At 43.3% G+C, this 25,422-nt stretch overlaps 1 protein-coding gene across 3 annotated transcripts in view; it reads left to right on the top strand.

Moving 5' to 3' along the window:
- Positions 1-334: 334 nt before the first annotated feature.
- Positions 335-25,422, top strand: part of HEMGN (hemogen) — a 48,501-nt gene continuing 23,413 nt past the window's right edge. For 2 of the 3 annotated variants that reach the window (XM_030192463.1, XM_030192462.1), the window contains exon 1: positions 15,853-16,094. In XM_030192463.1, the coding sequence (XP_030048323.1) occupies positions 15,989-16,094 (106 nt within the window). In that variant the 5' untranslated portion in view covers positions 15,853-15,988. Of the gene's footprint in view, positions 407-15,852; positions 16,095-25,422 lie in introns of those variants that run through there. The other variant, XR_003940865.1, reaches the window with a different exon arrangement.

The following is a 25,422-nucleotide window of genomic DNA, read 5'->3' as shown; positions in this document are numbered from 1 at the left end:
AATTGCCTGGGGAATCACTGAAATCTTATAGAGAGGAAATGTTATATATGATGATGGTCAAGGTAACCAGCAAAGAGTTTTTTTTCCTGTTCTCATTATTAAAATATTTGTTCAAGTATAGATCATCCACTTCATTTACTTACTATTGTTTTCATTTTTTTTTTTTCACAAATGACTATTTTCAAAGGTTACTGGAATGCCACTAGGTGTTATCTGCTTGTCTCCCTGAGTCATCTGGCAGTACTTTAGCATAGTCATGGAGCACTTATCATGTTTCAGCAGGCTCTGCTTCAGATCATGGGACCTCTCCCTTTTTGCAGCGTGTAAAGAAGGTTCACAAGTGCCTTGGTGGATTTTAAAGAGAATGCACAATTTCATACTTTCTGCAATCTACATGCTAAAATAGGTAGGAAACATGATTAAAAAAAAAAATAACTGGCATCTCATAGACTAACCAGTTTATTGAGGCATGAGATTTCAGGGATCTTTCTTGTCAAATTTTGTTCCATGGTTAACCCTTCTAATAAAATTATGTCTAGTACATCTAGTAGACGTGGAGATCCTTGAAAGCTCATGCCTCAGTAAACTGGTTAGTCTATACAGTGCCACCTGCCTTTGTTAATGTTATATATATAATTGTATTTTTTAAGGTCTTAATTCAAATAAAGTTGCATAGGGACAAGTGGGTAAAACTTCTTGTGTCAGTTACACTGCATTAGCATGACAGTAGCTTAAGCCTGCTGGAGAGGGGTGAGAGACACCCTTAAAAATGCCTCTACTGGTACCTGGGTAGGCTAGGCTGTACTTTGATTGCACGGTGGTACTTCAAGAGGGGAAGACAAATCCTTATTTGGGTTCTGATCCTATCCAGAAAACAAATAGGATATTTCTCCTTTTCAGTGCTATGTGAAACACATTGAGGTCCTTTTACTAAGCTGCAGCAAAATGTGGCCTGCGGTAGTGTGGGCTCGTGTTTTTGGCATGCACCGGGCCAGTTTTTACCGTATCTCCGTAAAAGGGCTTTTTTTTCAATTGGCCGGGAAAAGGGACTGCGGTAAAATGGAAACCAGCGCGCCTGAGCCCTTAATGCCACCCACTGATCTATCGGTAAGGGCTCATGCGCTAAATAAGCGGTGACTGGTTAGCACGTGCCAACTGCCAATTAACGCTGGAAACGCCACTCGGGGTAGGAAATTAAAAAAATACTTTTTCCCAGCATTATGGGAAATTACTGCCAGGGGGGTGCGCTAGCCTGGCAGTAGCCTTGTTTTGGCATGCGCTACATGTGCATAGAGCCTACCGAACCTTTGTAAAAGGGCTCCATTGTTACTGAATAAGATCTTATGTGAGCTTCCTTTCCCATTGCTTAAGGCTGTCAGCCCTATAACGGAAAGACAGAGGACTCAAACCCCTGTCATATATTTTTTGTATAAGATATTTTGAAAACGTACAGAAGAGGGCAACCAAAATGATAGAGGGTATGGGGGTTACCAGATGGCTCCAGGTCATGGAGGACAGATTGAGCCAGTCCGGGTTATACTTTCATTGACAGCAAAACCCAGGCTGCCTCAATCTGTCCTCCATGACTTGGAGCCATCTGGCAACCTTCTCACTTACGAAGAAAGGCTACACAGGTTAGGGCCCTTCAGCTTGCAGAAAAGACAGCTGAGAAGTGATATCATAGAGATTTATAAATCTATGCAGAGATGCCAAGTTACCCAGTTCCAGGCTGGAGATTTTGGGCCAGTCCTGGATATCTGACCACTCCATCCTGGTGCATTATGGGACCTGCAGCATGAATTTCAATGGGCAGGATCAGGTACTACAGATCCCACACTGCTTTGGGATTTCAGTTCAAAACCAGAACTGGCCCAAAATCTCCAGCCTGGAACTGGGTAACCTGGCATTTCTGTTTATGAGCAGGGTAGAATAGTTAAATAGGGAAAGTATATTTTCACTCAGTGCACAATTAAGTGGTGGAATTTGTTTCTTCTGGAGACCTTGCCACAAAGTGACTAATGCTGTGCTATTGACCATTTTACATTCTTTTGCCATAAGAAGGTAAATTGGTCGACAGCACAGCATGAGTTACTTTGTGGCAAGGTCTCCAGAAGAAGCCATTGTGAAACGGGTCCCTGTCGGACCTTAGCCTGCTTTGGAAGAAAACTCAAGCACTACACAGTGCACGGATGCTATTGCCTGTAATAAGTTTGAAGACTTGGTTATCCATTTCCTGGATTCTGTGGAACTGTTAAAACATAATACAGTCAAGCCATTTTTGCTGTGTGCCACAAGCTAAGTGCCGTTTCATTATTATGTTTATGATTATTATTATTATTATTATTGCTTTGCACTTTTTGGACACATGATTGTTTGGTAGACATTATGAATGATAATTACAGTTTTTGGCATTGTTAAATCTACTAAACAAATTTTGGTGGTTTTTCTAGACCGATGATTATTTGTTGACCGATCGCATTATAAAGTGGCTATACTTCAAATGAGCCTAAGTACTGTGGATCTTGGTCTTTATGAGATCTTTTCCTCCTTATTTTTGAAAGAAAAAATATTTTTTTCTTTGATTCTTGTATATCCTTATAGAATTTGCCATTGTTTACTTACTTCAGATAGGCCTTCAGTTTTGGACAGATTTCACTTATTCGCGCTTTACATAGTAACATAGTAGATGACGGCAGAAAAAGACCTGCATGGTCCATCCAGTCTGCCCAAGACAAACTCATATGTGTATACCTTACCGCTTTAATTACTTACGACTGAATTATGCTAATGTCTATGCAGGTTTGCCTGCATCAAAGATAGAATGATAACAAATAAAGCAGAATCACTCTCTAGGGTAAAGAGATTTGACCATACAACTCCTTTATTTCAATATCATTGGCTTCCAGTACAATTCTGGATCCAAGCATCGCTCAATATTTATTTTCCTCAGTCCTCTCTTATGTATCAGCATGAATGCTATACCACTGTATCTGCATTAAGGTACTGGAATGTTCAATGGATTTTCATCCAGTTCTTCCACCCTCCACTGCACGAGTTCATCTAGAATCAACAACACTTTCTGTGTTCTTTTTCCTTGCACCAGTGGCGTTCCTAGGGGGGGGGGCGGTGGGTACGGTCCACCCCGGGTGCATGCCGCTGGGGGGGGGGGGTGCCATGCGCCTGTTGGCTCCGCTCGTTCCGTGCTCCCTCTGCCCCGGGACAGGTTACTTCCTGTTCTGGGGAACAGGGAGCATGGAACGAGCAAAGCCGATAGGCGCGCGGCACCCCCCCAGCAGGTAAAAATGCACCCAGGAGGGGGGGTCCTTTTGCCGAGGGGGGGTGCATCAGCGATCCGCCCCGGGTGTCAGCCACCCTAGGAACGCCACTGCCTTGCACCGTCCCTTTGGTTCAGAATTCTCTCCCTTGACAGCTCAAGGAAGAGTTATCCTTAGGCTGCTGAGAGGGTGGTGTGGCAATTTTCTAACCTTTTAAAACTTTTAAGTGGGTTTTGTGGGGTTCTTGTGGATGTTTTTTTTTTTTTTTAAACTTTCTCTGTCCTGTATTACAATTGAAGTTCCTATCCTTTTTCTTCATAATGATTGAGATCTTCTTATAGACCACTTTGGTGCTTGGCATATTACAGTATATCAAAAAATAAATGCAGAAATAAACTTCCTAGATCCTCATAATCAGATGTGTGCTCTTTGTGCTTTCTGAGCTGCGAAGATCCAAATTGATTCCTTAAGATCTAAGGTTTGATCTAACTGATGCTCAATTGATACTGTTGCAAGCTCGACTAGCTGTTCTTGAGTCATAGTGGAAAGCAGGTATGTTTTTTTAAAATCAGCTTTAGTTTAGGGAAACGATGCTCTCCACTTGCAACAGTTTCTACAAGTGTCAAAATCATATAAAGGCAGTGGAGGCATTTGGAGATATCGTAGATAATTTTTTTTTTTTTGTATTTGTATTCCAAAACTACCTTTGGAGTGGAGTCTTCTCCACCACCGCCAACTCCAGGCTCCGCTCATTCTGCCTCGCCTCACCCTATGCTTGGAACAACCTTCCTGAACCCTTACGCCAAGCCCCCTCCCTGCCCGTCTTCAAGTCTTTGCTTAAAGCCCACCTCTTCAATGCTGCGTTCGGCACCTAACCCTTACCGTTCAGTGAATCCAGACTGCCCCAATTTGACTGCCCCTATCGGACCGACCGTTCACTTGTCTATTAGATTGTAAGCTCTTTAAGCAGGGACTGTCTCTCTTTGTTAAATTGTACAGCGCTGCGTAACCCTAGTAGCGCTCTAGAAATGTTAAGTAGTAGTAGAGTCTGCCAATATGTGTCTAGAAAGTGTACTCAGTTCATGAAACAAATCAACTGCATCAACATCATGCAGTTCACCACTGGAAAGCACACTTTCGCTTGTGGACTTCAGGTGCAGTTTCTTGGAGTTTTGGAATACTGTACAGAATCTCAAACATCCTCCAGGCTGTGTCCTCTGAGCTGGAAGAACCATTCATGGACTGACTGAATTGCAACATCAAGGACTTTGAAGAAAAAAATTTACTTTAAATTACTGTTTTGGTTCTGTGATAGGGGCATCTCGTGATTCAAAATCAAAATGTGTCTTTGTACGGCGAGACCTTACAGGCTCATCTGGAAAACTGTCTTCAATATCAAATTCCTCTGTCATCTTCTGTGTATTTTTCAGGACATCTTCGAATTTATTGTCAGAATGGTAGTTTTGGAGGAATAATTTTGCAGCCTCCAGTTATGTTATGGTTCCAGAAATGTTCATCTCAACCCACCTTAGTATCTTGCTTGTTAGATTTATTTCTAATAGAATATTACATTTCATCTGCCAATTGGAAGACTGGACATCCAAATGCCAGTTGAAATTTAATTTGCACAAATGCAAGGTGATGCACATTGGAAAGAATAATCTGAACCATAGTTACCTGATGCTAGGGTCCACCTTGGAGGTCAGCACTCAAGAAAAAGATCTAGGTGTCGCTATAGATAATATGCTGAAATCTTCTACTCAGTGTGTGCTGGTGACCAAAAAAGAAAACAGGATGATAAGAATTATTAGGAAAGGGATGGTGAATAAGACCAAAAATACTATAATGCCTCTGTATCACTCCATGGGTGACCACACCTTGAGTATTGCATTCAGTTCTGGTCGCCGTATCTCAAAAAAGATATAGCAGAATTAGAAAATGTTCAAATAAGAGCAACCAAAATGATAAAGGGGATTGAACTACTCTCTTATGAGAAAAGTCTAAAGAGGTTAGGGCTGTTCAGCTTGGAAAAGAGATGGATGAGGGGAGATATGACTGAGGTCTACAAAATCCTGAGTGGTGTAGAACGCGTAGAAGTAAATCGATTTTTTTACTTGTTCCAAAAGTACAAAGACTATGGGACACTCAAGGACGTTACATGGAAATACTTTTAAAACGAATAGGAGGAAATATTTTTTTCACTCAACAAATAGTTAAGTTCTGGAACTCTTTGCTGGAGGATGTGGTAACAGCGGTTAGCGTATCTGGTTTTAGAAAAGGTTTGGACAGGTTCCTAGAAGGAAAGTCCATAGTCTGCTATTGAGACAGACATGGGGAAGCAACTACTTGCCCTGGGATTTGTTGCATGGAGTGTTGCCATGATTTGGGTTTCTGCCAGGTACTTGTGACCTGACTTGGCCACAGTTGGAAACAGGATACTGGGCTAGATGGACCATTGATCTGACCCAGTATGGCTACTCTTATGTTCTTATGTTATCATGCCTTAACACCAAACCACAAAGAAATTTGAAATTTCAGATATGGTTTGCGATTCTCGTTGCTTCTGCAATTGTTTTCATGTGAGTAACTCCTGTTAATGCTTCATCTTCCATGACTGCAGTAATGGCATCTTCGACTTTCCCAATCTGGTTGTGGAGGCTGGAGGGCCTTTACTGCCTCCACATGACTTTCCCACCATGTTGTACTCAGTGGTTTCAGTGTAAGATGTGATGTTCCCAGATGTTATTTTGAGAGTTGCCATCGATGAGTGGAGGCACTGAAAAATGCATATGTACTTTGAACAGTGTCAAAGAATGTGCACGTTTCAACAGACACAGAGGCATCATCTCTAACTACTACATTCAATGTGAACTGCAAGACACAAAGAATGCTAGTGGGCTTAGCTCCTGCACCCTAGCATGCATGTCACTCCTTCTCCCTTTCATGTTGGCTCCATCGTCATAGCCCTGTCCTCTCATCTCTGCAATGTTAATGTCCATTTCCTTCAACTTTTGAAGGACCACATCTGTCATCCCAGCTTCTGTACTGTCATCTATGTCAAGGAATTCCAGGAAATGTTCTTGGATAGTTACCAGAGAAGTTTCATTTTGTAATGGTTCTTCTGCTGTTGCAAAATGCACCATTAACATAATTTGTTCTGTATTGCTGATGACATGAGTGCAATCCAAAATGATGGAGTAATATTTTGCATACTTCAGGTGTGCTGAAATCTGGATAATCTCATTCTGAATGTATTTTTTTTATTTATACTCACACCTTTTTCAGTAGTAGCTCAAGGTGAGTTACATTCAGGTATACTGGGTATTTCGCTGTCCCTGGACGTCTCACAATCTAAGTTTGTACCTGAGGCAATGGATTGTTAAATGACTTGCCCAAGATCACAAGGAGCAGCAAGATTTGAACTGAGCACTTCTGGGTGTCAAGACTGGTGCTCTAACCACTAGGCCACTCCTCCAAGCTAGATAGTATGAGTTTCTTTGGAGGTTATTCTTCTTATATGTACCTTAAGTACTGAATCAAACTCTGCCAGCAACTACAATTTTAAGAAAGTTACCGTTACTTGGCAGTAACAACTGATCTGACTTCCCATGCAGAGCAAGGTTCTGAGTAGCAAGTACTCTAACAATTACATAGTAACATAGTAACATAGTAGATGACGGCAGAAAAAGACCTGCACGGTCCATCCAGTCTGCCCAAGAAGATAAATTCATATGTGCTACTTTTTTTATTTGTACTGTCCTCTTCAGTGCACAGACCGTATAAGTCTGGCCAGCCCTATTCCCGCCTCCCAACCACCAACCCCGCCTCCCAACCACCAGCTCTGGCACAGACCGTATAAGTCTGCCCAGCACTATCCCTGCCACCCACCATCAGTATTTTTAGAACATGTTTCCAATGATGAGTCTCAGAATCAAACTTCTGTTGATTGCTTTCATCTATGGTGCCTTAACTCCCTAACGTGTCTGTAACACATGAACTGTACTCTACTACAACATCATTCTGTTATTTGCTCATACCGGTATTGGCGATCGCCTGTATGGTACTATGTAAGCCACATTCAGCCTGCAAATAGGTGGGAAAATGTGGGATACAAATGCAACAAATAAATAAATAAACAAACAAACAAACCTCAGTCTTATCACTAGCTCTGTAGTGGTTTGCTGCCTTATCATAAGTTGCCAGTGTTCTAGCCAGGTTATTCCAGTTTTTTGCTGAAGTAGAGCTGAATGCAGATACAACGGTGTCAGCTGGGAACAATTTGCAGCAAAGGCAGTATGCAGCATCTTGGCTTGGAGTACATGAACCATTGTCTTTCTACTTTCTCACCGCTGGGTTTTTTACGCCAGTAATGATCATGAAGGAAGCTTCTTTTGTATACAGGATCTTTTGGAAACTTGCAAACTTTCACGTTCTTTGGACCATGTAGTACAAGAAAGTCTCTCTGTTTTCTGATCATTTTAGTTCACGGCCCTGGATCTTCTAGGAAGCATGGAAGTAATTCTGAGGAAACTGCAATCTCCAGTTCCATCACACTCCCACATGCAACTGCTTCTTCAACAGGCACAAGCACCTCTTCATCCATCATTGATGTTGGTGTAGATGTAGTGGCAGTCAGTTCTACAGCAGCATCTGTAAGAGCTGTACTGAACTCTGGCACTTGGCCGGGCTAAACCTTATTATCGAAAAAAAAAGATAGCCGGCCATCTTTTTCAAAAATATGGTTCCGGCCAGCTGTTGCACCCCCGCCAAACTAGATCGCTGGCGACCTATTTTGCTGGCGACGTTCGATTATGCCCCTCCACGTAACTTTGTAAGTCTAAGCGCTTTGAAAATACAGCTCACTGTTGTCTCACAAGTTTTTAACTTTTCATGAGTATCCAGATCATTTATTTGTGGGTTTTATTTTGGAGTAGAAAGTGATTTTGCTCCCTACAGTAGATAATCCTTTTTTATTTTTATTTCTCCTATGCTGTATTGCTTACAGAAAATGTGATTTCTCAGTGTTTCCTTTTCTAATTTTGATCCTTTATCTGCAATTGGTGAGGATTGGTCTATGTTCTGTGAGTGACCAAGGTGCAGTGGCGTACCAAGGGGGGAGCGGTGGGGGCAGTCCGCCACGGGTGCACGCCGCTGGGGGGGTGCCGCGCGCTGGTCAGCTTCCTTCGTTTCCATGCTCCCTCTGCCCCGGAACAGCATCGGCGATCCGCCCCGGGTGTCAGCCCCCCTAGGAACGCCACTGCCAAGGTGAGAGATTCTGCTGGCATGTAATTTGTGCGTGAATCCATAGGAGTCTGACTTGTCTGGATTTTCCAATCGGAAGCATATTGCAGTTCTGTATATTCAGTGCTGCCTTTTTAAAGGTACAGTTACTGATATTTGTGTGTTCTGAATTGGTGCTGTTCAACTTGCTACATAGGCTCTGAGAAGCTTATTTGCAGGATTTAGTGTTACTTCACAAAGTAATTTGACAGACAATCCTTTGATGTCTGCTCCTTCGTATGGAGAACGGGGTGGAAGGAACACTGTCAGGAACTCCAGGGACTTGAACTGGTTAATGTCAGCTTCAGAAAGGAGAGAAAGCAGTAGAATCAGAGGAAGGGACAAGATGACTTATTTTATTAATACAGCTTAATAAGGCATTTTACATGTATTATAAACTAAAGTAGAGGGATATTTGCCACAGCAGTAATTATTTTCCAGGACTCTGTGATGTGTGTTGAGAGGTTGACCAGACTCTACTATAATGGTAAAGTTTAAGTTATGGGATATTGCAACTTCATTTAAAAATGTCAGTGTTTCCAAGGTTTCCATAAGTGTGCACGTTTTTTTTATGTTGATGCAGGACAAACTGTTGACTTAGAAATCCAGTATCAAGTGCACTCTAAAGCATTATTTAGGAGTATACCACGCACTACTCACACCTATATGCCTAGTGCCCCCTCCCCTCAAAGAATGTCAGGTCTGGCTACACTTCTGGTCGAAAGTGCAAGCAGAAGAACAAATGGCTACTAATGTAAGAAGGGGAGACAAGAATTTTTTCAGGTATATTAATGAAAGAAGGAAGACTAAAAATGGAATTGTGAGACTGAAAGATGCTGTGAACTGCTATGTAAAGAATGTTAAGGAAAAAGCAAATCTGCTAAACAAATACTTCTGTTCGGTGTTCACGGAAGAAAATCCTGGAAAAGGACCACAATTGACTGGCAAAGGTAAATATGAGAATGGAGTGGATATAGCACTGTTCATGGAAGAAATTGTTTATGAACAACTTGAAAATTTGAAGGTGAACAAAGCCATGGGACCGGATAGGATCCATTCCAGGATATTGAGGGAGCTCAGGGAGGTTCTGGCAGATCTTCTTAAAGATTTGTTTAATAAATCTTTGGAGACGGGACAGGTTCCATGGGATTGGAGAAGAGTGGATGTGGTCCCTCTTCACAAAAGTGGTGACAGCGAAGAAGCTGGAAACTACAGGCTGGTAAGCCTCACTTTGGCGATTGGAAAAGTAATGGAAGCAATACTGAAGGAAAGAATAGTGAATTTCCTGGTTTTACAAAAGGTAGGTAAATTGTGCCAAACAAATATGATTGAATTCTTTGACTGAGTGACCAGAGAACTGGATAGAGGATGTGCACTAGATGTAATCTACTTAGATTTCAGCAAAACCTTTGACACGGTTCCTCATAGGAGGCTCTTGAATAAACTTGACAGGCTGAAGTTAGGACCAAAGTGGTGAACTGGATTAGGAACTGGTTGACAGACACCAGAGGGCGGTGGTTAATGGAATTTATTCTGAGGAAGGAAAGGTGAGTAGTGAAGTGCCTCAAGGATTGGTGCTGGAGCAGATTCTGTTCAATATATTTGCGAGTGATATTGGCATTGTCGAAGAGTTAGAAGGTAAAGTTTGCCTTTTTGCAGATGATACCAAGATTTGCAACAGAATGGACACCTCAGAGGGAGTGGAAACATGAAAAAGGATCTGCAAACGTTAGAAGAATGGTCTAATGTTTGGCAATTAAAATTCAATGCAAAGAAGTGCAAAGGGAGTTGAAATCCAAGGTAGCCATATATGTTAGGCGGCAAGAGGCTGATATGCACAGACAGGGAGAGGGATCTTGGGGTGATAGTATCTAATCATCTGAAGGTGACAAAACAGTGTGACAAGGTGGTGGCCTTAGCCAGAAGGATGCTAGGCTATACAGAGAGAGGAGTAACCAGCAGAAGAAAGGAGGTGTTGATGCTCCTGTACAAGTCATTGGTGAGACCCCACTTGGAGTATTGTGTTCAGTTTTGGAGGGCGTATCTTGCTAAAGATGTAAGAAGACTTGAAGTGGTCCAGAAGAAGGCAACAAAAATGGTATGGGGCTTGCACCAAAAGACGTATGAGAAGAGACTAGAAGACCTGAATATGTATACCCTACAGGGGAGGAGGGAAAGGGGAGATATGATACAGATGTTTAAATACTTGAAAGGTATTAATTTAGAAACAAATATTTCCCAGAGAAGGGGAAATGATAAAACTAGCGTACTTGAATAGAGGTTGTGGAGTGGTAGACTTAGGAGTAATGTCAGAAAATTCTTTTTCATGGAGAGGGTGGTTGATGCCTGGAATGCCTTCCTGGGGTAGGAAGTGGAGAAAAAAATGGTGGTGGAATTTATAAAGGCATGGGATGTACACAGATGATCTCTAATTAAAAAATGAATGCTATAAAAAAGAAAACTTAAAGGGTTGCATATGTGTTTGCATGTCAAGTGGTGCTTAGATGGCAACTCTGGCTGTAAAAACTAAGGTGGGTGCTGGGCTTGCTTGTATCGTCTATGTCCCACATATAGCAATCCAGTTTAGGATGGGCTGGAGAGGGCTTTGACGGAGACTCTAGTAATTTGGAACGTGAGGACAGTGCCGAGCAGGCATAGGCGGTCGGTGGCCCAACTGTTTGGAGAGGCTAAGGGGGCGGGGTTAGGGGTGGGGCCAGGGGTGGAGCTTAAATCCATAATTGTCTGATAACACACACACACACAAAAAAAATAAAAATAAAAGTCACAATTAATACCTTTTATTAAATTTAGATATTAGATATGTATCATATGTCAAATAATAAAGTGGTTGCTCAAAGCATATACTAACCACAATCGCTCAAATGCAAAACACTATGCACAACTTTGTGCAAAAACACACTCAGAACCTTACTGTACCATAAATATTACACTGGGCACAACCTAATACACCAATATACCACTCATACGGACAACATCACAGACCATCAACAATATGAAACAAGGGATCATAATATCACAATTCTCATGTACAGCCACAAAACACCCTAATTCATGTTTAATGTGGGATAAAATGCCATAAATAAGTAAATAAATATAAACTTTTAATGTTGAGCACCTGATTCTCAAAGTGGACATATTCCAAACACTATAATGAAAATAAAATGATCTTTTCTACCTTTGTTGTCTGGTGACTTTGTTTTTCTGATCATGCTGGCCCAGTATCCGATTCTGCTGCTATCTGTCCTCTTAACTCCATTTCCAGGGCTTCCTTTCCATTTATTTCTTTACTTTCCGCTTTTCTTCTTCATTTCTTGTCCTACATCCGTAAGTAAAAGCTGGGTCCTCCGCAGACTTGACTGTCCAGTGGATCCAGCTTCTGCCTATTTTCTCCATCCATGTGCAGTTTTTCTCCTCTCTTCCTTTTCCCTCATCTCATCTCCTTCCTCTCTCTTCCCTCCCCTCCCCTCCCCTCTATGTCCAGCAATTTCTCCTCTCTCCCTGGGCCCAGCCCTCCCATCCATGTCCATCCATGCTCCTCTCTCCCCTGCCCCCTCCATTCATCCATATCCAGCAATTCCCCTCTCTCCCTGGGCCCTGTCCTCCCATCCATGTCCATCCATGCTCCTCTCTCCCCTGCCCCCTCCATTCATCCATATCTAGCAATTCCCCTCTCTTCGTGAGCCCTGTCCTCCCATCCATGCTCCTCTCTCCCCTGCCCCCTTCCATTCACCCATATCCAGCAATTCCCCTCGCTCCCTGAGCCCTGCCATTCCATCCATGTCCATCCATGCTCCTCTCTCCCCTGCCCCAACTACCCACCTTCTTCTCCCCCCCCCCCAAGATCCCTTTCCTTTTTTTTTCTTTTAAATTTACCTCCGAGTCCGGCAGCGCAGCGTCAGTGAAAGCGCTCCCAGTGAAAGCACTTCCCTTCGCTCAGTGTCCCGCCTTACACCTTCCTCTGAACCACTTCAAGTCTTTTTACATCCTTAGCAAGATACGGCCTGAACACAATATTCCAAGTGGGGCCTCACCAATGACTTATACAGGGGTATCAACGCCTCCTTTCTTCTCTATACAGCCTAGCATCCTTCTGGCTACAGCCACCGCCTTGTCACAGTTTTGCTGCCTTCAGATCCTCAGATACTATCATGCCAAGGTCCCTCTACCCTCTCCCCCCTTAACTCATAGCACATATGGCTCCCTTGGATTTCTACTCCCCAAATGCATCCCTCTGCACTTCTTCACATTAAATTTTAGCTGCCAAAATTTAGATCATTCTTGCTTTGGCAGATCCCTCTTGATGTTTTCCACTCCCTCAAGGGTGTCCACTCTGTTGCAAATCTTGGTATCATCTGTAAAAAGGCAGACTTTACCTTCTAACCCTTCAGAAATGTCGCTCACAAATATATTGAATAGAATCAGCCTTAGCACCAATCCTTGAGGCACTCCACTACTCACCTTTCCTTCCTATGAGTATTCATATTCTGTTACATGGATATCAAATTGAATAGCATGGCGGATCCCTGATGTTCTGTCAGTAACTGGAAGTCCATGAGACCCAATTCCCACTCTCTTGGGTCTAGAGCCGGTCTGCTGAAAAAGTCCACTTGAACATTGCTCACTCTGGCAATATGGGCTGCTGATATTGCTGTCGGATTGAGCACTGACAAGCTGCAAACATAGAAACAGAGAAAAGGAAGGCAGATAAAAGATTACATGGCCTATCCAGCCTGCCCATCAGGGGCGTAGCCAGACAGCAGATTTTGGGTGGGCCTAGGCAAGAAGTGGATGGGCACCAAGTGTTCTCCCCAGTGGCGTTCCTAGCCTGGATGACACCCGGGGTGGATTGCCGATGCGCCCCCCCCCCCCGGGTGCAGCGCCCCCCCCCCCCCCCAGCGAAATGACACCCCCCCTGGGTGCACGCTGCTGAGGGGGGGTGCCGCAGCGCGCGCCTCTCGGCTCCGAGTTGCTAACTTCACTCGTTTGCTGCAGCTCCCTCGAAGTAACCTGTTCCGGGGCAGAGGGAGCTGCAGCGAACGAGCGAAGTTAGCGAATCAGAGCCAACAGGCGTGCGCTGCGGCACCCCCCAGCGGCGTGCACCCAGGGCAGACCGTCCCCACCGCCCCCCCCCCTTGGTATGCCACTGGTTCTCCCCCTCCCACCAAAAAAAGATCTCAGCTGGTGGGAAAATGCTTCTCTCCACCTTGGAAGTCTGCAGCAGGCATGTGCTGAAAACAGCATGTGCAGTTGCCAGTATCATGGAGTAACATTTTCGTTACCATCAGAGGGAAACTTCAGCTGGTGGAGCTTGGGATCCCCACCAGCTACCGCTAAACATGTGCTACTGTTGGGTGGGCCTGAGCCCTAAATGGAGGGCCCTAGCCCACCCAGGCCCACCTGTGGCTACGCCACTGCTGCCCATCCATACCATCTATCACTCCTTCCTCTCCCTTAGAGTGAATTCCATTAACCACTACTCTCTGACATCTGTCAATCAATTTTTAATTCAGTTCACTACTCTGGGTCTTAACTTCAGCCTGTCGAGTTTATTCAAGAGCCTCCTATGAGGAACCATGTCAAAGGTTTTGATGAAATCAATAGAAGAAACATAGAAAAATGAAGGCAGATAAGGACCATAAGGCCTATCCAGTCTACCCATCCAGGCCATCTACTCTCCCTTTCATTCCCTTAGAGAGCCTATGTACTTGTTCCAAGCTTTCTGGAATTCAGAAATTTTCGTGTCCACCTTCTCCAACAGGAGGCCATTCCATGAATTCACCACCATTTCTGTGAAGAAGTATTTCCTCAGGTTACTTCTATCTCCTTTCACCTTCATCCTATGGCCCCTCATTCTAGAGCTTCCTTTCAACTGACAGAGACTTGTCTCCCCTGAATTTATGCCATATAACTATTTAAATGTCTCTATCATATCCCTCTCCCACCTTTCTTCCAAAGTATACATATTGGGCCTTATTCTATAAAGGTTATGCTCCTAAATTTACACACCTAAAATTTATGGTTCTAAATGTATTCTCCTAAATTACGAGCATACTCTATGCTCCAAATAGATTATGTTCGTAATTTAGGAGCATAAATTTTAGGAGCATAAATTTAGGAACATAACCTTTATAGAATAAGGCCCATTGAGATTAATGATTTATGATGAAGACCATTGACCACTTTAGTAGCTGCCCTATGGACCAACTCCACCCTGTTTATATCTTGTTCAAGGTGCAGTCTCCAGAACTGACCATAATATTCTAAGGGCTGGATGCTCAAAAGATTTGCAGTAGAGGGAACTCTCCTCCCCCTAAAACCTAAAAAATCCCAGCGGTCCAGTGGACCCCTCCTAGCCCTCTCCTCTAGTCACTGAAGCAAGTCCTTCAACCAGCGGACCATACAACAGGATTCCTTCTGGAACCTGCAATCATGGGCCCTGAATCATAGGAGCCAACTTTTCAAAATGGGTGCTAAACCCAATAGAAAGCAACCCTCCCTGTACACAGTCAACGAGTTTGCTCAATATTGAGAGTGCACAAGCACCCACAAAGCTGGCTCCTAAGCTCTGAATTTAGGTTTCATCTCACTCAAGGCTGTAAATGCAGCAAGGGGCCTGACTCGGAGACTACACCCCAGATCTTCTGCATAGGAGTAGACAGAGCTGTACTGAGTCAGCCCTTGTCTAATCTATAGTGTAAGACTTTCTGAGGAAAGCCCATTTCACTGTATAATGCTTATAGCAGCAGCTCTTTGAAGAAACTGCCAAGAAGGACACTGCATTCTTAATTTTTTTATTTTTCTCTAACCTAATGGATGTTTCTTTATTATGACATCCATTAGATTAGGAAAATATAAACTATTAAGGATGCAGAATAACTCCTCACCACCCTGTACGTGTATGTCTCTGACTGTGTGTTTTCTGTGTCTTTGACTTGGAGTGACAAAAACGTAAAGGGTTTGTAAAGAATTCAGTGAGCAAGCTCTGCAAATTTTCCCCCACTTGTGTTTTCAGCAAACTCTATACAGCCCATACTTAAGAGAACAGCAAATGCAGATATGCTTTCACTCTTGCTTGTATTTTATTAGGGTTATTCATTTATTTGTAGCCTTAATTAATGAAGGTATATCATTGCTAATATGATCCTTATACCATAAGTTTGCACAGACATACCTTTACAGTTTGATAAGAAAGAAGCACATCACCCTACCACAGTGGTCAAACTAGATAAGACCATATGGGTGTGCAGACTAGATGTTTGGTGGGGGTTTTATTTCTTAAGCCACTCCTTTTGCAGAATGCAACTGCAGTTCCTTCTTGATGTTTCTCTACTAATAAGGTACACCATTTTACTGAAAAATAAAGACCACAAACGACAAATAGCAGAAGAATTCTGCAACCGATTTTCACAGACATGGCTGATCTAGAGAAGGACCATCCATACTCCGATTTCACTCCGCAGCACCCTGCTGCTGCTGCTGCTAGGGAGGAGGAGGAGATTGAATGGCGCGAAATTCCAGGTAAAAGTGAGGGGAGCAATTTTAAAATGCTGTAGCTTATGCATCATGTAACTGATATAGCTGAACTGAAAGTTGCATTGCTCGATTTTATCATTAATTTATACCTGCTGAGGTGACCCCTAAACCTGCAAGGTCTGTGTGCACACATTCCCTGGATTTAGTGAGATCCTGTTTAGCAGGGGTCCTTTTTTGTTTGTACTGATAGGGGAAACAATTCATGAACCATCTCCATAAAAAGCACCAAATCCATTTGACAGGCAGTGTCATCAGTGTCTGGGCTGTATAGAGTTTGCTGAAAAAACAAGTAGGGAAAAAAAATTGCAGAGCTTGCTCATTGAATTCTTTACAAACCCTGTACATTTTTGTCACTCAAACTCAAAGACACAGAAAACACACAGCCAGAGACACGTATACACATACATACATACATACATACATACATACATGTATAGGGTGGTAAGGAGTAATTCTGCCCCCCATAGAGGCATTCTTGGTTCGAATAAATAGAAACTAATTCAGTGTAAAACTGAGACTTGTTAAAAAAAATGGCAAGCATGTATTAATTTTGTCATGGTAGGTAGATTTGGGAAGATTTGGCTGAGAATCAACAGATATATTCTCCTTTCACATTCGGCTCTCATATTAACTTTATTATTAGTGAATTGAGAAACTCTAAGTTTGTGGTACTGTTTTTTTATTCTTTTCAATAAAATGAAGGTAGCACAGTTGGGCAAGACGTTTCTATCTCCTTTCTGTACTCTTGCTTGACTGCTTTTACTTACGTTGATGTTATGCCATATTGTAGTTTTCAGGATCATCATTTTTTTAAAACTTATATAAGGTATCACTACCATTGTCTTACAGTGTTAACAGTAGGTGTATTAAACTTACTGTAATAAAATAACAAAATACAATACGAACCTTTTCACTTAGTGTTGATAATACTTTTCTTGATAATTTGAATTTATACTTGAGAGGAAATAAGTTGGGTCTTTTTCAGTATCCAGTGTAAATTCAGTGTGACATTCTTTCAAGGGTATAGAATAAAAACATCACTAAATATTTTTTCAGCATTTATATGCAGTACCTCAGTCCCGTCACAGTTGTGTCTTGTTAGGATTTCTCTTTCTTGTCACCTTTTCTTTGACCACTTTCAAACAACCAAAATGCACATAAGAATAACAATATTTAGTCAGCCAGTGAAAAATATCACAACATGAAATCAAATGTAATGGCTGGTCTCTGAGGATTACTCTTTCATTGTTAGACATTAAGAAGGTGAGCATTTAAACAGTACATAAGTTGAGCAGCAATAATTTTAAAAGCTTCTACATTTCCCTTTTTGTATTTTGGCTTCTGATGGTTCTCCCCCCCCCCCCCCCCCCCCCCCCTGGCCCTCCCACACTGGTAAACTTTCTGCAACTCCTGCACATCTCTCCTAATTGGAATGTTTCAATCCTATTGATGGGATTGAGGTGGTAATGCACTCTTCAATGGATGCTGTGGATCTTCATTCATGGCTGCCAGAGTATTTTACCTTTGATGGTTTAGGGATGGCGCTATCTCCACAGTTTTCTGTCAGTACTGATATGTTTCTGAGCCAGCCAGCCAGCAGAGGTCACTGCTGAACAGCTGACAAAGGGTACCAGAAACAAGATTGCAAATTCCTACATTCAAGCAGGTAATACCAGGACCTGGATTAGCCTGTTGCTTGAAACATGGTGCCAGGTGGCAACCCTGCTTGTAATCTCAGTGGTTTTCAACCTACTCCTCACGACTCACCGAGTCAGTCTGGTTTTCAGGATAGTCACAGCAAATATGCATGAGATAGAATTGTATACATTTTCACATTTGAAATACCACTGAATCAAACAGATCTACGAGCACTGCCTTCATTGTATGCCAATCTGCCCTGTGCATATAAGTTGTGGATATCCTGGAAACCTGAATGACTTGCTGGGTCAAAAACCATTACTCTGACCCCTTACTGGAGTGGGAGTCAGGACTGAGAATCAAACCCGAGTCTCCTGCATAGACCAGAGCAACACTGCTATTGGATCATCACATTAACCCTCATTTTGTTAAATAAATAATACATTTTATTGACTATTTCATACTCTCCTTTATTAATCTATGCTTCTCTTCTGTTAATTGCCTGACTTCTGTTCACAATTACAGTAACTTGGATGTAAAATTTGGATTTCTAGTACTGAGTGGCAATCTGAATGCTCTTTCAGTATAGTTGTTTGTTATTTAACATATATTATAATTTGGATTTAGTGAGTTATATTCAAGTATGGTAAGTACTTCTTTGTCCCCAGAAGGTTTATAGTCTGACACTGAGGCAATGGAGAGTTAAGGGGACAGTTCTATAAGTGGGGGCTTCCATTTAGGTACCCCAAAGGTGCCTGGTAGGAGCCTATTCTAAAACAGATCCAAGATGCCTAGATTCTGTTATACAATACTAGCATAAGGATGCAGAGCACAACTCATAAAATTCTTTCCAACTCTTTTGCAGGTGTATGTGTGTGTCTTGAGTGTGTATTTTATCAGTTTGTCTGGCTGATTTTCAAAGCAACTTAAGTTGGCAGGAGCCTTTCCTGCCTGCTTAAATCGTTTCTTGCCGCCTAAGTAGGGATATTCAGCAGAACTTAACTGGAGAGTCTCCCTGTCTCCCTAGTGGTCCAGCAGGGGTCTTTGGGAGCAGGACACAGCATCTATGCTCCTGCCCCTTCACAGCTCCATGTCAAAATGGCAGCCGCAATCTCTCACAGCAGCTCACAGGACCTTATATAGTACCACGAGCTGCTGCGAGAGGTCACAGCAGCCATTTTGAAATGGAGCCACGAGGGAGAAGGACGGGGGCTGCGCTCCTGCCTCCAAAGACCCCGCTGGACCACCAGAGAGACAGATAGGCCCAAGTGGCCTATCTAGATATAGGGAGATAAAGAACAGGGGATTCGTTTGGGTAGGAGGGACAGGGCATCGCAAAAAAGGGGGTAGGAAGGAGGGGGTATTAGAGAGGCCAGGAGGGGGATCAGGAGGGTTTTAGAAAAACATTTTTATGCAGGCGCCGGCCCAATATTCAGAGCCGGCACCCTCATAACTCTCTTATGCGCCCCCAGCTGAATATAAGCTCCGACGCCTAACCCACCCACAATTAATTTCCAATATTCAGTGCTGGTGCTCGGATATGGCCCAGCACTGAATATCGGGGGGCTAATTTAGGGCTTGTTTTACAAAGCCATGCTAGCAGTTTCTGCATGGTAAATGAGAGGAAGTCCATTCAATTCCTTTGGGCTTCCTCTCATTTGATGCCTTTAGCCAGCAATGGTCAGCACTGAAAAAAATGCTGACCATCACTGGCTGAATATTGGGGTGGGGGAGGGGGGTTGTATATCTCTGTTTTGCATTTTCATCTGTTTTGTTTCTGTGTTCATCTATTTTCTTGTCTGTGAGTGTTTAACAGTTAGATGTGAATTGCTTATTTACTCTTTCCAAAAGTACAAGGACTAGGGCTCACGTAATGCAGTTACTAAGTAGTACATTTACAACAAATTGTAGAACATATTTCTTCACTCAACATATCATTAAGCTGTGGAAATCATTACCAGAGAAAGTGGTAAAAGTGATTAGTATAATAGGGTTTAGAAAATGTTTGAACAAGTTCCTACAAGAAAAGTCCAATACTCTTTGGGGATCTTGCCAGGTACTTGTGACCTGCATTAGCCAATCTTAGAAACAGGATGCAGGTCTGTCCCATTATGTCAATGCTTAAGTATCAATGTACTTAATATGTGTGTGTGTGTGGTGTGTATATTGTGTGAGTGTGTCTGTGGTGGGGGGGGCTAGTTACGGGGTGGAAAGTGTGGAGTGATAGATCTAGTTGGTAATAGAGGCACTTACAAGGAGGTAGTTTATTTATTTATTTATTTATTTGTTACATTTGTATCCCACATTTTCCCACCTATTTGCAGGCTCAATGTGGCTTACATATTATCGGAGAGGCGTTTGCCGAATCCGGTAAGAAAACAAATACAAAGTAGTGTCTGGTAAGAAAGACAAATCCGTTGAGAAACAAATACAAAGTAATGTTGGGTAGTATAGATTGTAGTGGAACAAACACAGTTATGGCATCTTTGAGCGGAAGAGTTATGTACATTTCGGGCTTTGGGTTCGTTGTGTTGCAGAGTCCGGGCAATCGGTAGGGTAGGCCTTTTTGAATAGGTTGGTTTTTAGTGATTTCCGGAAATTTAAGTGGTCATACGTTGTTTTCACGGCGTTTGGCAGTGCGTTCCACAATTGTGTGCTTAAGTATGAAAAGCTGGATGCATAGGTAGATTTGTATTTAAGTCCTTTGCAGCTTGGGTAGTGGAGATTTAGGTATGTTCATGTGGATCTGTGTTTCTGGTTGGTAGGTCTATGAGGTCTGTCATGTATCCTGGTGCTTCACCATAGATTATTTTATGCACTAGGGTGCAGACTTTGAAAGCAATACGTTCTTTTATAGGGATCCAATGTAGTTTTTCCCGGAGGGGTTTTGCGCTTTCGAATTGCGTTTTTCTGAATATGAGCCTGGCTGCCGTGTTTTGAGCGGTCTGAAGTTTCCTTATGGTTTGCTCTGTGCATCTCACATAGATTCCATTGCAGTAGTCTGCATGGCTTAATACCATTGATTGTATCAGGTTGCGGGGCTAAAATAGATCTAGGGTGTAGTTTTGGGGCAGGTGCAGTTTGTAGGATGGGGAGGCAGTTGCAAGGAAATAGTTCAGGGGTAGGGCAATTTGTGGGGTGGTGAAACAATTAAGAGTGATGTTTTGGGGATTGGGGCAGTTTGGGGGTTGGCAAGCAGTTGCAGGAGGTAGTTTTGGGGGCTCAAGCAGTTTGTGATGTAGTGCAGCAGTTGTGGGATAGTTTTCAGGAGTGAGAAAAGTTGTGGGGTGATAGGACAGCTGTTGAGGGTAGTTTAGGGGGTGGGAGCAGTTGTGGGGTATTTATTTTGATATTTATTGGGATTTATTAGCCACCTTTTTGAAGGTTGCTAATAAAGTACACCAAGGTGGTGTACTGCAGGATTGTTTGCCCTAGGCCTAGCTTGGTCTCTCAGTGGCCCTGGGTTAGAGCCTCAGCAGGGAAAACTGGGAGGGAACACAGTCCTGGCCAATCAGTGGGAGTGGAAGCAGGAGAAGGAGGATTTAACAGTACTGTAAAAGACAGGAGACAAGACCAGAGCTCAGTCTCTGTTGAGAGACTAAAGACTGAATAGCTCCTGGCCAGAAGACCTACAAGCCTGACAAGCTTGCTATTTTCCTGTCTTTGTACTGTGGCATTAAGACTGACTGTTAGGGAACTATTTTGTCTAAATCAGAACTGCTTTTGTTTTGTTGTTACTACCTGCCGATGGGAGGATATATCCCTGGAAGGCAGGGGTGTAGCCAGCCAGCCAATGTTGGGTGGGTCTGAGTCCAAGGTGGGTGGGCACAGAATTCATGCTCCACATCCCTAGCCCCCTTCTGCTCTGCTTTGCTGCGCTGTTCATCCCTGCCTCCACCTGCAAGCCCACAATATTAAATACCTGAGCAGGAGGGGATCTACAAACCCCGCCAGCTGAAGATTTACTCCTGCTCAGACAGTCAGCACTCTTCCAAACAAGCCAACAGCACTTTCCTCGAGCTGATGCCACGGACAGCAGGCAGTGCATGCATGAAAACTAAGGCTTTCGACACGGTTCCCCACAGGAGGCTCTTAAATAAACTAGACGGCCTGAAGATAGGACCCGAAGTGGTGAACTGGATTAGGAACTGGTTGATGGACAGATGCCAGAGGGTGGTGGTGAATGGAGTTCGCTCGGAGGAAGGAAAGGTGAGTAGTGGAGTGCCTCAGGGATCGGTGCTGGGGCCAATTCTGTTCAATATATTTGTGAGTGACATTGCCGAAGGGTTACAAGGTAAAGTTTGCCTTTTGCGGATGACACCAAGATTTCCAACAGAGTGGACACCCCGGAGGGTGTGGAAAACATGAAAAAAGATCTGAAGAAGCTAGAAGAATGGTCTAACGTTTGGCAATTAAAATTCAATGCGAAGAAATGCAAAGTGATGCACTTAGGGAGTAGAAATCCAAGGGAGATGTATGTGTTAGGCGGGGAGAGTCTGATAGGCACGGACGGGGAGAGGGATCTTGGGGTGATAGTATCTGAGGACCTGAAGGCGACGAAACAGTGCGACAAGGCGGTGGCAGTAGCTAGAAGATTGCTAGGCTGTATAGAGAGAGGAGTGACCAGCAGAAGAAAGGAGGTTTTAATGCCCCTGTATAAGATGTTGGTGAGGCCCCACCTGGAGTATTGTGTTCAGTTTTGGAGGCTGTATCTTGCTAAGGATGTTAAAAAAATGGAAGCGGTGCAAAGAAAAGCTACGAGGGTGGTATGGGATTTACGTTCCAAGACGTATGAAGAGAGGCTTGCTGACCTGAACATGTACACCCTGGAGGAAAGGAGGAACAGGGGTGATATGATACAGACGTTCAAATATTTGAAAGGTATTAATCCGCAAACGAATCTTTTCCGGAGATGGGAAGGCGGTAGAACGAGAGGACATGAAATGAGATTGAAGGGGGGCAGACTCAGGAAAGATGTCAGGAAGTATTTCTTCACGGAGAGGGTGGTGGACGCTTGGAATGCCCTCCCGCGGGAGGTGGTGGAGATGAAAACGGTAATGGAGTTCAAACATGCGTGGGATATGCATAGAGGAATCCTGTGCAGAAGGAATGGATCCTCAGAAGCTTAGCTGAAATTGGGTGGCGGAGCAGTTGGGGGGAAGAGGGGGTGGTGGTTGGGAGGCGAGGATAGGGGAGGGCAGACTTATACGGTCTGTACCAGAGCCGGTGATGGGAGGCGGGACTGGTGGTTGGGAGGCGGGAAATACTGCTGGGCAGACTTATATGGTCTGTGCCCTGAAAAGGACAGGTACAAATTCAAGGTAAGGTATACACATATGAGTTTGTCTTGGGCAGACTGGATGGACCATGCAGGTCTTTTTCTGCCGTTATCAACTATGTTACTATGTTACTATGTAAGCATGTGCAGAGGGGCTGGTGTTGGTGTCAGCTCAAGGCAAGTGCTTCCAGCTGCTGTTTGAAAGAGTACTGCCTGCCTGAGGAGGAGGAAATCTTCAGCTGGCAGAGTTTGAGGACCTCTGCGAGCCATAGCAAAAGTGCACAATTTTGGGTGGGCCCGAGTCTAATTGGGGTGGGCCCTGCCCCCCAGCCCCCCCCCCCAACATGGCTATGCCACTGCTGGAAGGAGGAATAGATTCCAGGAGATAAGAGGGTGGTGGCAGGCAAGCTAGCAAGCCTGGCCTTTCTTTTTTGTTTGTGATTACCTGGAAACATTCTTTTGAATCATATGATATGAAGCAAAAAAAGTGAGGAGAATGAATGAGGATACCAAAAAATGTGTTTATTCACATAAAAAAATTACATTATTCACATAAAAAGTGACCCGACACGGCCGTGTTTCGGCCCAAAGGCCTGCCTCAGGGGTCTTTAAAACCTCAGAGAATGTGACGTGAAATGTGTACTCCAAGGAAAATGATGAAACAGAACTCTCTTGGGTCTCCTCTCTTCGAAAAAAAATTTTTTGTATGACCAGGAACAAGCCTGTTATACTCCTCTCCAAAGAGACGTTTGCAAACACATTTCACGTCACATTCTCTGAGGTTTTAAAGACCCCTGAGGCAGGCCTTTGGGCCGAAACACGGCCGTGTCGGGTCACTTTTTATGTGAATAACATCATTTTTTTATGTGAATAAACACATTTTTTGGTATCCTCATTCATTCTCCTCACTTTTTTGCTTCATATCTCACGGTTTCGTGAGGGTTTTCACCTCCTTTTTGTTTTGTCTTTGAATCATATGAACCTTGAGTATTGTTGCCTTAGAGTTGTTTTTCTTTTTTTTTTTTTTTTTTGCTGTTGTTTGTTTGAAAACATTGAAGCGAACTGTGTAACATCCTAATGACCTAGGGAAGAATGGGACATTTTCACCTTCCCACAGGGGCTCGCCCTGGGGAAAGGCATAAAGGAACCTAAGTCCAGAAAAGGACCTGGATTCAGTGTTGGAGAGAGACTGGGTGACTGTTGATAATCCATTTTGTGCCAGATTCCAGACACAGCAGCTGTTGGTCAGCTGGAGGATATTGGCAGCCAGCTACTGTTGAAAACACTCCACAGCAAAGGACGCATCTCAGGGGGTTATTCCTGAGAAAACTTGCTGGCAGGTATCACATCGTGTAATTTCTTTTGTTGAAGGTACAGATAGTGATGCTCCTTGAGATGACCTTAAGAGGCCTCAAAGGTGTGTAGAGGGCTATCTTATTTTTTAAGTACCCTGGCCCATTTTGCCTGAGGACTTTGAAAATCAAACAGAATTTTAAATTTAGCACTGTAAGGTATTAATAGCCAGTGTAGTTTTTGTAGGAAAATTGTGATATGGTCATTCTCCTTTTGCAGCCTTTTATCAGTTCAGCTTCAGCATTCTGAATTAGTTGAGGGTTGGGATAGTTATGAGGGAAAATCTTGAGCGTGGGGTAGTTTATGGGGTGCTGGGGCAGGTGTGGGATTGTAGTTTTGAGGAGTGGGGGCAGTTTGTGGGTAGTGGGGCAGTTGCTGGGGTTATTTTGGGGTTGGAGGGCAGATAGTAGGATGGTAGGTAAATAGCAGGAGATAATTCTGGGGACTGGGGCAGTTGTGGAGGTAGTCCAGGGGGTTGGAGCATATAGTATGGTATGGGGCAGTTGTATGGTAGTTTTGGAGGGATGTGCTGCAGAATCTGGAACTGCTTTTCCCAAACAAATGCACTAGGTCATTTTTTGGAGCGGCTTATTTGTGTGGAAACCCCTGGTCCAATCTGGTCTACATTTGAACTTGATGCATCTTTAACCGGTTTTTCCCCGTGCCATGTTTTATCCTATTCTGTTAAATTTTCAGAAAGTTATTTTGCCCCAACAGACAATTCTTGACCCCTTTTTTTTATAATTCTTTCCAAATTCATTTGGGTTGGAAAGAATAATAATGGGAGACTTTAAGTATCCAGAAATTACTAGAATAAGAAACAATAAGAATCTTCCAGTGATTCTTCCTTGCAATGTGATTTTATATCAAATTCCTTGAGTGTTCCTGGTCTAAATGTAATCAAATTTCCTGCATAGAAACTGCACAACTGCTTTCTACCTCGATCTGCTACTTGTTCTCTTGACCCTTTCCCCTCAAATTGGCTCTCTTTTTCTAATCTTGGTCTTCTGCCTTTCATTCAGATTCTTATCAACACAAGTACAC

The sequence above is a fragment of the Microcaecilia unicolor genome, chromosome 2 (assembly GCF_901765095.1).
Source record: "Microcaecilia unicolor chromosome 2, aMicUni1.1, whole genome shotgun sequence".
Taxonomy (NCBI): Eukaryota; Metazoa; Chordata; class Amphibia; order Gymnophiona; family Siphonopidae; genus Microcaecilia; species Microcaecilia unicolor.
This window is presented reverse-complemented; position numbering and strand designations above follow the sequence as displayed.